This window comes from Lagenorhynchus albirostris, chromosome 19 (genome assembly GCF_949774975.1).
Source record: "Lagenorhynchus albirostris chromosome 19, mLagAlb1.1, whole genome shotgun sequence".
Lineage (NCBI taxonomy): Eukaryota > Metazoa > Chordata > Mammalia > Artiodactyla > Delphinidae > Lagenorhynchus > Lagenorhynchus albirostris.
In genome coordinates, this window is record NC_083113.1 from 27,172,832 (window position 1) to 27,189,850 (window position 17,019).

Consider the following 17,019-nt stretch of genomic DNA (forward strand, 5'->3'; position numbering starts at 1 on the left):
AGGAATTTCATTGTGAAAACGCTGGTAAGGGAAATAAGCCGTACTTAAATTGCCTTTTTTACACACCAATTCTTCATCTAAGTACTACGCTGAAATCTATACCCTTAAAATCAGGAGTGACCAGGGCTGCTCAATAGGGCTCTCCTGGGAAGTCAGGAAGGTTCTGCACGGATATGCTGTAGACACACATCAGTGTGCTGGGCCTCTCTGAGGTGGGCATACTTCTGCTCTTGCAGTATGCAAATTACTTTCTTCCTCTGGCAAAGAAATCCCAGTTGGGAGTTTTAAAAAATAATTGGTTACCATTTGTGTATTTTTCTTTCACTGTGCTCAGATAAGAATATTGTTTTGAGGTTTTTTGTTTTGTTTTGTTTTTGCGGTACGCGGGCCTCCCACTGCTGTGGCCTCTCCCGTTGCGGAGCACAGTCTCCGGACGCGCAGGCCCAGCGGCCATGGCTCACGGGCCCAGCCGCTCCGCGGCATGTGGGACCCTCCCGGACCGGGGCACGAAGCCGCGTCCCCTGCATCGGCAGGCGGACTCTCAACCACTGCGCCACCAGAGAAGTCCCTAAGTTTTGAGTTTTTGATGACCAGATCATAGTGTATAACTGACCATAAAAATCACTTATCTTTCAAAAATTTGTTTTCCAATTACCAAGTCATTTCTTCACAGGTGTCACTTTGCTTTATGACAAGTATCTTTCTTAACACTGACCTTCTCTCTATGGGTCAGGGACCTGCTTCAGATTTCTACTGAGGTGGCCTCACTGATGCTAGTGAAAATCACACCTGAAGTTTTCTGGTTTACTTATTAAGAACATTTCCTAACAGACAAGATCATTAACCACTGTATACGTTGTGTATATGTACAGAAATATGCTTTGAGAAAGTACATGCAAATGACTAGGGGTTATTCTATATACTGAATATTTATAGACCTGTAACATTTGTTTCAAAATGTTATAATTTCATTTTTATAAAGCACCAGTGTTTCTCCTTTGTTTAGCTTTTCATAGATTAAATTAGCAATTTGGAAAACCTGATGTCCTAAGGTTTTTTTTTTGGTCAGTTTTTTTTTTAACATCTTTATTGGAGTATAATTGCTTTACAATGGTGTGTTAGTTTCTGCTTTATAACAAAGTGAATCAGTTATACATATACATATGTTCCCATCTCTCTTCCCTCTTGGGTCTCCCTCCCCCCACCCTCCCTATCCCACCCCTCTAGGTGGTCACAAAACACGGAGCTGATCTCCCTGTGCTATGTGGCTGCTTCCCACTAGCTATCTACCTTACGTTTGGTAGTGTATTTATGTCCACGCCACTCTCTCACTTTGTCCCAGCTTACCCTTCCCCCTCCCCATATCCTCAAGTCCATTCTCTAGTAGGTCTGTGTCTTTATTCCCGTCTTACCCCTAGGGTCTTCATGACCTTTTTTTCTTCAATTCCATATACATGTGTTAGCATATGGTATTTATTTTTCTCTTTCTGACTTACTTCACTCTGTATGAGACTCTAGGTCCATCCACCTCACTACAAATAACTCAAATTTCGTTTCTTTTTATGGCTAATATTTCATTGTATATATGTGCCACATCTTCTTTATCCATTCATCTGATGATGGACACTTAGGTTGCTTCCATGTCCTGGCTATTGTAAATAGAGCTGCAACGAACATTTTGGTACATGACTCTTTTTGAATTATGGTTTTCTCAGGGTATATGCCCAGTAGTGGGATTGCTGTGTCGTATGGTAATTCTTAGTTTTTTAAGGACCCTCCATACTGTTCTCCATAGTGGCTGTACCAATTTACATTCCCGCCAGCAGTGCCAGAGGGTTGCCTTTTCTCCACACCCGCTCCAGCATTTACTGTTTGTTTCTAGATTTTTTGATGGTGGCCATTTTGTCCGGTGTAAGATATCTCATTGTAGTTTTGATTTGCATTTCTCTCATGATGAATGATGTTGAGCATTCTTTCATGTGTTTGTTGGCAATCTGTATATCTTCTTTGGAGAAATGTCTATTTAGGTCTTCTGCCCATTTCTGGATTGGGTTGGTTTTTTTGGTTATTGAGCTGCATGAGCTGCTTGTAAATTTTGGAGATTAATCCTTTGTCAGTTGCTTCATTTGCAAATATTTTCCCCCATTGTGAGGGCTGTCTTTTGGTCTTGTTTATGGTTTCCTTTGCTGTGCAAAAGCTTTGAAGTTTCATTAGGTCCCATTTGTTTATTATTGTTTTGATTTCCATTTCTCTAGGAGGTGGGTCAAAAAGGATCCTGCTGTGGTTTATGTCATAGAGTGTTCTGCCTATGTTTTCCTCTAAGAGTTTGATAGTTTCTGGCCTTACATTTAGGTCTTTAATCCATTTTGAGCTTATTTTTGTATGTGGTGTTAGGGAGTGTTCTAATTTCATACTTTTACATGTACCTGTCCAGTTTTCCCAGCACCACTTATTGAAGAGGCTCTTTTCTCCACTGTATGTTCTTCCCTCCTTTATCAAAGATAAGGTGACCATATGTGCATGGGTTTATCTCTGGGCTTTCTAAGCTGTTCCACTGATCTATATTTCTGTTTTTGTGGCAGTACCATACTGTCTTGATTACTGTAGCTTTGTAGTATAGTCTGAAGTCAGGGAGCCTGATTCCTAAGGTGTTCTGAATTTAAATGTTTTCTTGGTCTTCGGGAACTTACCTTATTAGCTAAGTAGATCTAAAGTTTGAGTCGGTTACTGCCTGAATTATGTTTGAGAGACAAACTCTAAAAAGACTTGATAAATACATATTTGAACTGAGTCTTTAATTCTCCTGGCATATGATTTCAAGTATGTTTTTGAAAGATTAGGTCATCTTAACTCTCTTGAGAGATTCAATTTCCTTCACCCTACTTGTTAAGTGTTAGTTTTCAAAGTCAAGAAAATAATAAAATAGCTTCCTGCCTGGATGTTTTATAGAAGGGCTCCATGCAGTCTGAGTAGGGTCTTAAGCTTAATTTGTTCACTGAACTAGGCTACAGTCTAGTGCCTGGTTATAGAAGAGGACCACATCATCGTCTCCTACTTAAGTAATCAGACTGCTCGGGCACTTGACCTTTGCATTTCAGGTAGAAGTAGATGAGTATTAGTTTAGGGCGTACGGCAGAGGCATAGGTAACCTGTGAGAAACAGTAAACAGAAACGTAAACTTTCCTTTAAGCTTGGTGATTTCCTTACGTATTCATGGATGATTTAGTTTGTTATCTTATTTGGCTTATCCTTTTACTGTAGTTCCAAATAACCCTCTGACAAATGGCAAAAACAAACCAAAAAGGAACACTAGACAAGTTAGTTAGTGCTATGAAACTCCTGATATGTTCTGTTTGTTTTGTTTTGTTTTTGTGGTGGTGGGAAGCCCCTAATCCTTCTACATAAGGACATCATTCCCAACAGGTATACAGGGGACACACTAGTAAATTCTAAAGTTATTTTAAGTGTATTTGTTTTCATGGCATAACAATGGAAAATCTCATTGGATGGGGATTTTAAAGAAGAGTTTCTCAGTCATGGTCCTGCCTGTGAAACATAAGGAAGCAGCACTATCACTGCTCTGCAAGAACTTTGCCCAGGTCCACCCCCACCCACTTTCTGCTCATATGGCCAACAGGTCAAAATCATTCATTCCTCACAAGGCCACTTTTTGAATAAATCATCAAGGTGAAATCTGGTAAGTCAGGAACCATTTGGTTATAATTTCCTTAATGAGAAGTACAGCAATGTGGCAAAATGAGGGATTTCAGTTATTTGGGGAACTTCTTTCAATGGATGGTCATAAAAAGGCTGTTTTATTTTTTGAGCTTTTCTCTATCAATCATTTCATCCTCAGATTCAGCCCCAGGGAAAGGTGAAGGGGTGACTTAGCTGATATGCACAATACAGCTCACAGTCCCAGGTTCAGCTTTATTACCTAATAGAAGTCCAATCTCTGCAACATTAAAATTAATTGCTCCAAAGTTTAATTAAAAACACAATTTACAAATATTTAATATCTTCTGAAAAAGCATTTCCAAGTTAAGAATGAAAAAAATATATACATAATATATAATCAAATACCAGTTAGCTTCAAATCCCATCAGGTCCACACTCAGTAACATCAGTCTTTTTAGGTTCTTCAAAATCTGAAAGAAAAAAACCCCCTTCATTCAGTACTTTTTTCCTTTTAATTAGAAAAGGTATGTGAAGGTAAAAAAAGGGTGACTGTTGACAGCCCTTCTTTACTACGTTCCAGGTTAAAGACTAGGTGCATCACTGTGGCTTTTTTTTTTTTTTTTTTGGCAAATGTGTGAAATCTTTATTCCTTAGACAAGATGGAAAAAAAACTAAATAGTTTATATGTTAACAGCAGAGACAAAACCTTTCAGATGTTACTTGGAGGGGGAAGACCAATGTTTACTTTTACTCACACTTAGCCCTCCACTCTCCCGGAGACACAGGGCACGTACCTTCTGTTAAATCTACAAAGGTGTTTTCAACCACCGGGGAGGGGATGGAAATCCCCATTGCTTTTCGGACTCCATACATGCTTACAATATCACCCGGAGTTACTTGCTGTGCAAGTTCTTTAAGGTTATTGGTCACTTGTTCAGCTGGAAAGAAAAATCAACATAAAGACAGTTCAAGGTACTGAAATGTGGTTCCTTTAAATAACTTAAAAAAAAAAAAAGCCCAATAAATATATAAGTGGCAAAAAATAAACTGTCCATGGTATTCACTTCAGTGTTACTTTATTGTGGTATCACTACTCAGAAATTTTCCCTTTAAGCACCCTTATTCTCCTACCAGAGGTACAACATACCAAGATGCATTTCTCTGTATGAGGGACCCAAGAGACAGATCATGTTGGGAGGGGGTCTGGTGCTCAAACGCTCATTCTGGGCTTCCTGGAGCTCTCTGAGCAGTTTGGTGGTCTCATCAAGTTTCCTCTGGAACACTTCAGCTTCTGTGTGGTAAGAAAAATAACTTACTAAGGACAACATGGACATACTTGTATTTGATCTTGTGCAATAAATTGAGTACTATGCTCTGGGGTTTTGCTATTTATTGGTTAGTCTTCTCTCCTCAAAGGAGTAATCCCCCTCAAATGAAATCAACACCAAAGACATGCTTTATTATTCCACTGAAGCATGGCCAGTCAAGATGTTCCTGTAGTGAATGGCTATGTTAGTCTGTGCTACTGTGACATTAAATCTTGACTGCCTGTGTCATGAAGTATTTCCTTCAAACCCTCTGGAGACACTTACCTTCCGAGTCAAAAACTTCAACGGGAGCTCCAAAGTTTGCTACTGCTTTCAGTGCTGTAAGCCTGTCTTGATTATTGGAGTCTAAATGCCCTGTTGGTTCGATTTCTGTAATCTGCTTTAAAAAAAAAGATTAATTGAGCTTGCTAAGCCCTGACAGTGCTAGAATGAGAAATTAAGAAGATGGCTTGTGTTTGTAAGCCGAGCTATAGAGTTATAATTCTGATGCCTATAAAAACCTTTAAAATGCCATTCCCAAATCCGGGCAAAAGTGTCCATAAATCACACTTCTTGGTAATGGAATGGTGTGTCTTACACAATCTGCATCACTTGTTTTATCACCACTCTAAAGATAAGCCTTGTTACTGCCGACACTGTGAAGCGCTTTTGGTGACTGTGACAAGGCTGCAGTTTCTGAGGTTCACAGGCAGTGTTTCAGTCTATACACTTGCACTCCCCTGTGGAAGACCTTGAACATAATAAGATACTTCCTGGGTCTCCTCCAGGCCCCAAAGCCAGGCCGTAGTATTGCACGGGAGAAACAAAATCCTAAAAAGGGTGGAGTTTTATTTTTGGAATCACAAGACTCGGAGTTTTCCATAACCCCAACACTGCTTTTTAGGAACAGATCAATCCTGACAATGAGTAAACAAAAGTTAATGGTTCCTTTTATACTTTGGTATTGCACTCTCAGCTCGGACAGTCTGAACATCCTATTTCTCTACCGACATACGGGCTAAAAGTGTGTGGCGGAGAAAACCGTATCAGTACATATTGATACTTATGGTTTGCCATTTTGGCTGGGCCCTTACTTCTCTATTCAACAAACTTCTTACCCAGCTTTCTTTCCCATTCTGAAGTTTTCTTTCATTCTTGCCTGCTCACCAAGTACATGACCTTGCTTGGCTCCTCTTTCTTGGAAAATGACAGGATTTTGTCAGTACCATCTACACTACCATCTACATTTGCATCTGTCTTTACTTGATCTCACATCTTCAAGTTTTCTTTCCCTTCAAAGAGCTTACATCTCTCTGATCTTCAATGTCCCAGTTTTCCTCCAGTCATTTAACTCACGGTACCTTTATCTTGTCCCCACCATTTTACTGAAATTACTCTGATTAAGGTTACAAATGACACCTGCTGGTCTCGTCTTACTGGGCTTCTGTGCAGCATCTGACACTGCTGGACTCTTTCCTGCATTAGTCTTCCATGGTTTTCCCACCTTAACTACTGGTCTCTCCAAGGTTCTGTTCTTTGGCCTTTTCCCAGGCTACGTGTTCTGCCTGGACAATCTCAGTCACCTAATACCTACAATAATTCTACCTTGACACCAGTGACTTCCAGATCCACACCTCCACTGATGTCTCAAATCACACTCACCAGCCCTGAAACCAAGTGAAATTTCTTTCCCTGCCAAAGGTGTGCTCCTTTTCCTGTATGTCGAATATGAGCTAACAATACTAATATCTACCTCGTGCAGGTCCTGTCAATTTTAGTTCTACTGTATTTCTCTTTATTGTACATCTTCATTCTCTTCCATTGTATTGTTATCTAAGCAAAAAATTAACTAGTGTAAGTCCCATAGCTTTTCACTGGTCCCCTCCCTCCAGCCCCTCTCTCGCCTCCACATTTGATCACAGCAGTCTAACTTCTCAAATCTCAACTTCTTAAGCACTGCATATATGACTCGTCATCATTTGGTCCTCAATACCTTTCCTCCTCTCTCCAGGTACCCTGTGGTCACTCACTTTCTGGGTGCTCTGCACATGTGCCTTGCCTGCTCAGATCTATTCAGGTCATTACACATGAAGTTCTACCCACTTCACACACCTGGCCCTGTGCTGCAGGAACCCTGTTCATCCTTCTAGACCCAGTTCATCCGGAAGTCCCTCTGTGAGGATCTCCTCAGCTGTCCAAAGCAGCTGGTTTCCCCAACCTGCGTTCCCACAACATGTACATTTACTCTGTACGGTAACTGGCTTTGGCTCCCTTGTTTACGTGCGTGCTTATCTACTGCACTCGCTGCTACTACATTCCCCACAGGCAAAAAAAGTTCTTCGATCTCAGGAGACACTCGATAAATATTTTTCTTTTAAAATAAAAGCTTTATCATTTAGGCTTTTTAGCTTATTCGCCATTTAAATATTTCTTATAAAGAGTAAAAAATATAATCACCTCCATTTCTTTTGCTGTGTCAAGCATCCTAGTTTGGCCTTCATCTTCAGGAGATGACTATAAGGATAAAGAAAAACACTTTATTAAAAGACATATAAAAAGGCAAATATCAAGGAAAATAGAAAAACATCAAGAGTTTCACGGCAAGATAAAAGGAATAAGAATATGTAGTATCAAAATATAATTTTTTAAACCAAAAATGCATTAGATATAATTACTAGCATTTTGAGAGTATTTTGTGAGCCCAGAGTACATATTACTGGTGACTTTAAGACTGACAGTTCTATGACCAATCAAGAAGCAACATACATGTTTAAGAAGATACTTGGTAAATAGCATACAAGGACCTAAATAAATGGAGCCTTATTTTCAGCAATAGGTGGTTGAAATCTCTGACAAAGAGAAGATAGGAGTACTCCAGGGTGTATTCTGCATAAAAAGAGGCAACACTTGCAGACAGCAGAGAATGTAAAATATTCAAATGCTACAGAGAACATGAAAACTTCCCATAATCCTAGTCTTCAGAGATACTGCATATATGAACAATACATGTATCATGCAAAAAAAATCAATCACGATCTGTTATCTTTTCTTGAAAGGTTATACTGTGATTTAACTGATTCCCAGTTTTAAAAAATTATAAACACTGTATTGCTTATATATAACTTCTATCTTAATTTGCTAGTATAAATTCTAAGAGGAACTGCTGGATCAAAGGGCAGAGGAACTTTAAATTTGAAATATATTGCCATATCAACAAAATGAAAGACATGCAATTTTAGTTCAAGACTTTTAATTAATTCAGGTTAACTGCTGGGAAGGGTATAGTAAAAATATTTTTGAATTGATGTAAAGCTGAATGTTTTTTAGGTCATGTGAATGCAGTTTATGTGCTAAGATATAAGACTGTACAGCAGTTCTCACTGAACTTCAGGCGCTGACTCAGCTTTGCTGACAGGTCACCCAAGGACCAGCAGCCACAGGTACAGCGAGGGCAGAGGACAAGGCAACTACAGTCACAGCCACCAGGAAGAGTTATGACCCCCAGGAGATACAGGGTTCCTCTATCTATGGTGACAAGGACATTCTGGAGACCAACTCTCCTCTACACTGAAGGAACACTTTCTGGTTTTAATCTTTGAGCCAGGTCTCTGAATTATCCCAGATTATGAACTATGTCCAACTGAACTGGAGCTAGTTTACAAGTGTTAATACAATACAGCAATGAGGAAGCTTGTTACTTTTTTACTTGAGGCTCCACCACTGTATTATTACTATGTAATAAGGAAAAGGACATTCCCTATCATTTTAGTCAACTTAATGTCAAGCCAGTGAGCAAGACTTCCTTTTTTGTTGGGGCACAGAACACGAGCTGACTTCTGAGTTATAACCCCGTTTTTGATTCCTACGTTTCCAAGATGAGGAGATAAAGACAACCCTCTGGCCCTCACAGACCCTGGTAGCCGAGTTACGCGTTTCCGTTCATTGTCCTCCACCCATGGTCTCCACCCGGGCTGGGCTGTCTTTTCAGCGGAATGGAGTTCAGCTGTCACACTGGTAAATCCCATGGTTTCATAACACTGATGACTAACACCTGAGGGCCAACGATAAATCACTGTTTCTTTAGCAGCATTCTTACCATCTCCAACTCCTGCAGGGTTCTAGAATGTCCTCCTTTTGTTAAAACATCCAGTAAACTATCTGCCATAACATATGGATAATCTTGGCATGTGGCCAAAAACTCATGGATGCTGAAAGAGAGCGTGTTGGGAAAGTCACTTTCATACAAATTATCTCCACTGGCGTAATCTTCCTATCATAGCCAACTGTTTCATTAGATGCCCTTAATTTATACCCCGTGATGTGAAACTTTCCATCTGGACACAACACTGTATTTACATATTTACCAGTGATCAAGTTATCATCACAAGAGAATTAAACAATACCAAGAACACCATGAAAAGGAAATGCTCCTGGGGAAAACTTCAAAGAGAAACAAGACCTCAGTGATGGAGGGGATCAGGGCTCAGCCTCTGGAATTCTTTGCTTCTCCCCTTCACTTATTCCCTAAGGTGATCGTATTCACCTCAGGACTCTCACATATACTAAAAGACTCTAAAAGTCACACCTCCAGTTTGGACCACACTCTGGACAGCTCCATTTGGAGGTCTAACAGGCTCAAAATGTTCAAAATTGAGTTGCTGGATCTTCCTCCCGAAGTAGTCCTAAAATCTTCCCCTTCTCAGTAAAGAGCAATGTCATCCTTTTAGGCTTGGTCTAAAACCCTGGAGTCCTCCTTGACTTTGCTCTCTCACACCCCACTTCAGTGAGTCAAGAAATCCTCCTGTCTGACTACTGATCCCTTCTCAGCACCTCAGCCACCACTCCCATGGTCCAGTTCTCATCTGGATTATGACAGCTGTTCCTCTGTTTCTTCCCTTGCCCCCCTGCAATCTGTTTTCCACAGAGCAGCCATAGTGCTCCTTTTAAAATTATAAGCCAGACTTGGTCACTACTCTGCTCAAAAGCCACCAATATTTTCCCATCTCACTTAGAATAAAATGCCAAGTCCTTACAAAGATCTACTCCCACCAGTTATTTCCCCTACTCTTCCTGTCCCTTACTGCTCTTCTTGGTCTCTAAATGTGTCAGGCAGGTTCCCACCTGAGGGCTTTCGCACAGCTATTCCACTGGCTGGAATGTTCTTCTTTCAGATGGCAGCAACGCTTGCTTCTTTACTGCCTTCAGTTTTGCTCAATGTTCACTTAGCAAAGCCTTCCTTGACTACCCTATTTAAAACAGCACCCCTCTCCCAATCCTAGCACTATCTTCCTTTACTTCTTTACTTTTCTTCAAAACACCTGTTACCACCTGACAGGAGGGCATGGGTCTTTGTCAGCATTGTTTCCCAGGGGAATTCCCAGTATCTAGACGAATGCCTGGAAAATAAGGCACCTGCAATGCCTGTATGTGGAATGCGTGGATGAATAATCCAGAAAGAATTTATTCAAGCTGGTGAGAAGAGGTCTACAGGATATACAAATGGCTTGATCTTAAACCCCAGTCACTGACTAAGGACCCCTGCCTTATAAAAACACTGCCGCCACTACCACCATACATATATAGAAGTGAACAAACCCCCCTTTGTCAGAACACCAGGAGACTGGTTAATCTATTGGGTTAAATTCTTACATATGACGAAGTTAACGAAGTGCCAGGGCCCAGGAGGAATAACCCAAGCTCAGTGTCCCACCCCAAGCCAGAATCCCAGTAAATCAGGACATTTCATTATGTTGATGGGATGCAAAGTACCCAACATCCTAAATAAGAACACAAAGTTATCTTCCCACAGAAACAATAAGGGATAGTTGAGTGTAACTGCAATGGTCTACTGGTACGTGACAGGTCAAACAGGCTTGGATGTGGGTTGCGTTAGGAATCGAATCATGTCCTACCTCTGATCTTGGGGAAAATGGGTTGTGGCTTCCCAAACTGATCAAATTTGGAACAACTCACTGACACACAAAACTGTTACAGTAAAGCAGGTGGCACGTCAACATTTTGAAGCAACAAGCTCCTGAATTTTAGTAAGCATCTTTAAAAAGATATTTTTGTAAGAATTAAAATACTACAGATGCCAACATCAGAAAATATTAGGGAGATACATTCTTTCTTTAAAATATATGGTCTCTATTAAAGAACAATGATAACTAAGGGTCTATTTAATTACTGTCAATTAAAAAAATTACTGAACACATTTTCTACCAATTGAATAACTCTGTAAGTCTATCAATAGATCACTTACGTATATCAGTATTTTAGGACAATGTAGCACTCAGAATATTGACGAACTGGTGACTCACCTGAAATCACTCGGGAGGTCAGAGTCTTCCCCATAGGTTGAATAGATTAAATCAGAATCGTCCTTGCTGATGTTTGCAAATGTGGAGTCATAATGTGGTGCATAAGAACTGTAGGGTCCATAATTCAAGTATAACACTGTTGATAAAAACACACACACACACACAAAACCACAATACCATTCTTTAACTTGTATGTCAATCTATTTTTTTGTTTATTAAAGATTAATCCCTTCTAACTTTGCTACTTCATTGACTGGCATACAAATTTAGGGTAAACATTTTCTCCAAACATGTATTTGTGAAGTCACAACTCAGGTGAATCTTTGCCCACAAAGCAGAGAGGAAAAAAAAGAAATAACAGAACTCATTTTGAATACTAACACTGATTTTTTCAGGGGCTTCCCTGGTGGCACAGTGGTTAAGAATCCACCTGCCAATGCAGGGGACACGGGTTTGAGCCCTGGTCCGGGAAGATCCCACATGCTGCGGAGCAACTAAGCCCGTGCGCCAGAACTACTGAGCCTGAGCTCTAGAGCCCGCAAGCCACAACTACTGAGCCCACATGCCACAACTACTGAAGCCTGCACGCCTAGAGCCCGTGCTCCGCAACAAGAAGCCACCGCAATGAGAAGCCCAGCACCACAACGAAGAGTAGCCCCCGCTCGCTACAACTAGAGAAAGCCCACGCACAGCAACAAACACCCAACGCAGCCAAAAATAAATATAGAAAAAAAAATACTGATTTTTCAGTTTCTTAATAAAATAGCTAATTAATGTTGCAAAAATACCATAAAGAGAGTGCTTCTTTTCCTCAGCTCCTTGAGAAAGAGAGAAGAGAAAAAACTTGACTACCATGTGGGAGCCTTACCTGGAGTTACCTTGTTCCTTTTATCTTCTTTGAACCCCTGCAAAGTATTCACTCCAGACTGAAGTCTTCCAGTCGTCATTCCCAGTCTCACAGGGCAGTAGCCTGGTTCTAAAACATAAGAATGAGCACGGTGGAGGCAGCTCATGTGGCAGTGATCCAGATGGCGCTCTCACTCAGCGTCTGTGCGCACACTGCTTCATGCCATTCACGTGACTCTGGGCAGCCCTTGCTCTACCCATTTTTAACATAAGAAAATCTGAGCTTAGAAAGGCAGGAACGTACGCGGACCAAAATCTGGTCCTTTTCATTATACTCTACTGCATCCTGGAATTCTTTATAATCATGTTGCACTTCACTTTAAAAAACATGTTTAAAGTTTTTTAAACATGGACTTTAAAAAAATTTTTCTTTTGGCCGCACCCCACAGCATGTGGGATCTTAGTTCCCCCACCAGGGATCAAACCTGTGCCCTCTGCATTGGGAGTGTGGAGTCTTAACCACTGGACAGCCAGGGAAGTCCTGAAGGTCGGATCTTTTAATGTTAAGATGATGCAAGTAAACCAGTAGAAAAGGTCAAGTAAAAGACTAAGGGAAAATACATGATTAGAGACAAGAACTCATAATATATTCAGGATAAGTTAATCTGAATTAATCTGAGGCAGACTTGCACTGCAGGGAAGAATAGTCTTTAAAGATGTGATGTCTGTAAACCAGGAACGAACCCCTGTAATGATGCTAGAAATCTGTGATATAAGCATAAGAACTGAGAAGGATGGTATCAGGAGAAAACGTGGTCTCTAACAAATTCCAACAGAAAGGACATTTTCTCTTGGAGAAGAGACAAGATGATTTTTGTAGCATGACCACCCTGGAATAGAGTCTACTGCCACATGTGATCAGTGTGATAAAATAAACGCACCTGTGAGAAACTTCAAACACCTAAATCAGATCTTCTGCAATTTGGTGTCCTAATTGGTACTAGTGCCTCCAACCAGGAGGATGGAGCTGAGACAGGGACATCTTCTGCCTTAAACCAGTAAACTGGCCTCCTGGGGGAGCTGCTGTGTGTGTGAGGAGTCAGGTCAGCGCTGGCCACATTTGATAATGCCTACAGAAGCAGGAAATCCAGAAAACCAGACCAAGAGCAGAGACCAGACCCCAAGTACAAAGAAAGGGGCAGATCTTAAGGTGTGACCTAAATCAACTTAGCTGCGTCACCACATTTTCATCACGGCTATACTACAGAGAGCAATGCTCTCAATCCTGTGGCATTTTCTTTTTTATTTTTCTCCCCTGTGGCATTTTCTTTGACCCAAGACCCTAAAAAGTTCGTATGAAAAGTTCATATAAAAGTAAAAAATGAGTTTTGTTCTGAAAACATAGCACCAGTTCCTTTTCTTCTAAGTAAGGAGGCGATTAATGTTCTCCTTCAGCATTTCAAGAGTGGAATGCAATGCTCAAAGAGAACACTGACAGGCTTGCGTCAAATGCATCAAGCTCTTCTCTGCTTCAAGGTGTTTTTTTTACCTGTTATTCCCCAATCCCTTACCCACCATTTTGGGATCAACCTAAACATCTCTTAAGGAAGCCCTCTCTGACCCCCAGACACGAGACAGATATATCCTGTTACTACTCTGCCGCTCTGTTCCTCTGATGTACTGATTCATGGTGGACAAGTTGCCATCTCTTTACATGATTCTTTTTGTTTGTGTCCTCCTTTCCCCACTCCACAGAACGTAAGGGGGACTTGTCTCTTCTTGTTTTGCTCCCTTTTTACACCTAGCTCCACCTCAAGCTCCTAAGACAGTGTCTTGCTCGTGGCAAACAATAAACAATGGAGACTATTTCCTGAAGTGCAGGAATTTTGTCATTATTTTTGTATCTCCAATTAACTCTCTCCTAATGGTAGTATGAAAACAGATATTTATAAAATATTCTCATGCTTATCACATGATTTTCCCCCCTCAGATGAATGACATAAATTTCCCATTGTTACATCAAGGTTTAAAATATTCCCTATACTACTTCCATTAAAATATCATTTGAGAAAATGTAAGTATGACTTGAGTTTCTAAAATAGTGATCTCCAACCTTTGTAAACTTTCTATCAACCACAGTGAAAGATATGTCATTAACTATATATTATTCCATTCCCATTAAAGTACTACATGGCATATATATTCATTTTATTCCCTGAAATTAAAAAGTCAAGTTAAATTTATTATGCCATAGTCTGAGGGTTTTGAGATACTTCAAGAAATAACTGAGCCTTTATACCAGAGTCTCTTAAAACCAGGGCTAGAAATGACTGCCTAATATTTTGGCTTTGTTAATGGTGGGTATGATATTCCAGGCACTTTATATTTTAAAGAAAACTTGATCTGTAGTGTACTTATTTGGGATGAAATAAAGTTAGGCTAGCTGTTGGCGTGAAGTACACCATGCCTAGCCAAGTTCTTTACGGATGATGATACAGTTAGGTTTATCAATGTTCAGACTTGTTGCTTTAAAATGTTAACCTGGGTTACTGCTCTTTTCCAAATTAGCATCAAGTTCAAAGTTCATGCACAGTCTAATTCTGTGAACTTACCTCCTACAACAGGATCCACAGGATGGAGAAGTCCCAATGTTGTTGTTCCATCTGGTTTCCTCCTTTCAAATTCACACTGCAATGACCCAAAGTATTCAAATGGCATGAACAGTTTTATATACCATATGTACATATGCTGCTCATCAGAAAACCTTACCTTAGTTTAGTCAAGCTAATATTACAGGTAGCGATCATCACTATACTCAGATATCAACTTTCACACCTGTCTCCATGCACACAGGTGTTGATGGGTTAAAGAAATGAAGGTTAGAGAAATCTCAGAATTTTGAAGAGCTGTGTGGGTCCTTAAGGTCACCGAGTTCTGTTCACTCTATTAAAAAAGGATACTGAAGGCCAGGGAAGGGGAGTGACTTGCCCAAAGTCATGTATTAATTCATTTGGTTTTAGAACCAACGTGCTATACAATATGACTTGAAAAGACCAGTACATAAATGTTTTCTTTGTAAGCTTTAAGTCTGTGGTTCATTTTCCAACTTTAGAACACATTAACATCACTTAAAAAAACAAACAAACCCAAATCCCTTTATCCAGTAACAGAGGATAATACTATATACTTTACAAACCAAGTATATTATTACTTTTTCTTTTTGTGAGTGTTCTCCTTAAGAACTCTATGGCAGATATGGATTAAAAGGACACAAGCAACTTAAAAACTGTAAGTTTCAGACAACCCGAATCAGTAGGTAATGAAACGAAAGGAAAAGCTTGATCACCTGACTATTAACAAGCCGCCTGGTCAGCTTTCCTCCAGATTCCTTAACAATGCGGTCAATCTGCTCCTGCTCTCTTTCTACATTATTGCTTTTAAATTTATCTTCAAGTACATCTTTGTCTTTCCTGAAAACACACATTAGTACTAAGTAAAAAAAAAAAAAAGATAAAAACATTAAAATGTAATTCCAAATATGAATACAACTAAAGTGGAGAAATTTGCGCTACTGACACCAATTAAAACTTTGTTCCTTAATGACCTGGTAAGGGGCCCTAATAACACACCAACAGTAAGGCAAACCAAGTAGTTGGCTAGTTCCCTCCCTTTTTGTGTCCAGTGTTACTTGCTCTAAACGTTTTTCTTAGAAGATTCACAAAAATGAAACTCCACCTCAAATATGTTTTAAAAGGGGAGGGGCACACAATTTGTATTTATTAAGTTCAATATTTAAAATTAAAATAAATGTACATTTAAAATGTATAAATCTTAGAAATATAACAAAAACTTGTCACAAGTTTACTTTCTTTGCATTATGACAGCAGAAGTCGCACACTGCTAACTAAACCCTTCTCCCAGAGTTGACAGCGAGGTGCTGGGCATCAGAGTAGGCAGTGGTGTGAGCAGGATATACACGACTGCGTCCGGCCATGCCAGCTGCTGCCCAGTAGGACCAGTGGCTCATTACTGCTCCTACCAGCTGACACTGAGTGGAAAACATGCACACATCTCAGTGATAGCCCATCTGTTTAGAAGGTAGCTTTAACTGTGCTTAGGCTTAAGTACGGTCTCAACTCCTTTGTGGAATGAAATAATGAATACACTTTTTTCTTAAACAAATAGTTCTACTAAAATAAACTCACAGAATTATGAGTCCCTAAAGGTAATTTACTGGTTTTAAAACTACTTTCATACAGAATAGACATTCAGAACTATTTTCTGAACTGTGTTTGGACAATTCCATATAATGCTTTGCATGAGAAGAAGGGTATCAAATCATCAAAATGGACTTTCAGGACAAAACCCAACCAACCATGGACCCAAGGCAGGCCCCCAATCAGTATTTTCTCCTGATACTGGTGTGAAAAAGACAGCTTAACCTTAATATTCCAAAGATTCTTTACTTTTTATTTTCCTTATTGGGACTCTTGAAGCCTTGTGCCTCAGTGTCTCCAGAGTCTTCCCTCTCTCTTGGCCAGCAGCCGCTGTCCTCCCCACTCTGCGAGGTGTCTGTTCTATCTTTCTGCTTTCGACTTTTTTGCAAGTCTGCCATGAAGTCTATGCTCTGCTTCAGGCTCTGAATTCTCTCCTAAAAATATTCAAGAATATTCTTATTGAATGTTTGTCATTCATTTTGAAAGTAATGCATTTTTTCCCCCACATGAGTTTGCACTTATCCTGTTATTAACTAGGGAAGAAAAACAATTAAATGTAATCATACCAACAGAGTAGAATATTTAGGAACCAGGACAATAAAGTCTATTCCTTTAATGCAGATAATTTCCAACATAAGAGAATGCTCTATA

At 39.9% G+C, this 17,019-nt stretch overlaps 1 protein-coding gene across 4 annotated transcripts in view; it reads right to left on the reverse strand.

Annotated features, from left to right (window-relative positions):
* Window positions 1-3,963: 3,963 nt before the first annotated feature.
* Window positions 3,964-17,019, reverse strand: part of BRD7 (bromodomain containing 7) — a 38,313-nt gene continuing 25,257 nt past the window's right edge. The window contains exons 7-17 of one of the 4 annotated variants that reach the window (XM_060130193.1): window positions 16,618-16,802; window positions 15,498-15,621; window positions 14,764-14,839; window positions 12,174-12,281; window positions 11,306-11,441; window positions 9,082-9,193; window positions 7,443-7,499; window positions 5,271-5,382; window positions 4,826-4,969; window positions 4,473-4,616; window positions 3,964-4,148 (exon numbers count right to left, since the gene is read on the reverse strand). In XM_060130193.1, the coding sequence (XP_059986176.1) occupies window positions 4,093-4,148; window positions 4,473-4,616; window positions 4,826-4,969; window positions 5,271-5,382; window positions 7,443-7,499; window positions 9,082-9,193; window positions 11,306-11,441; window positions 12,174-12,281; window positions 14,764-14,839; window positions 15,498-15,621; window positions 16,618-16,802 (1,254 nt within the window). In that variant the 3' untranslated portion in view covers window positions 3,964-4,092. Of the gene's footprint in view, window positions 4,149-4,472; window positions 4,617-4,825; window positions 4,970-5,270; window positions 5,386-7,442; window positions 7,500-9,081; window positions 9,194-11,305; window positions 11,442-12,173; window positions 12,282-14,763; window positions 14,840-15,497; window positions 15,622-16,617; window positions 16,803-17,019 lie in introns of all 4 variants that reach the window. The other 3 variants (XM_060130192.1, XM_060130194.1, XM_060130195.1) reach the window with 3 other exon arrangements.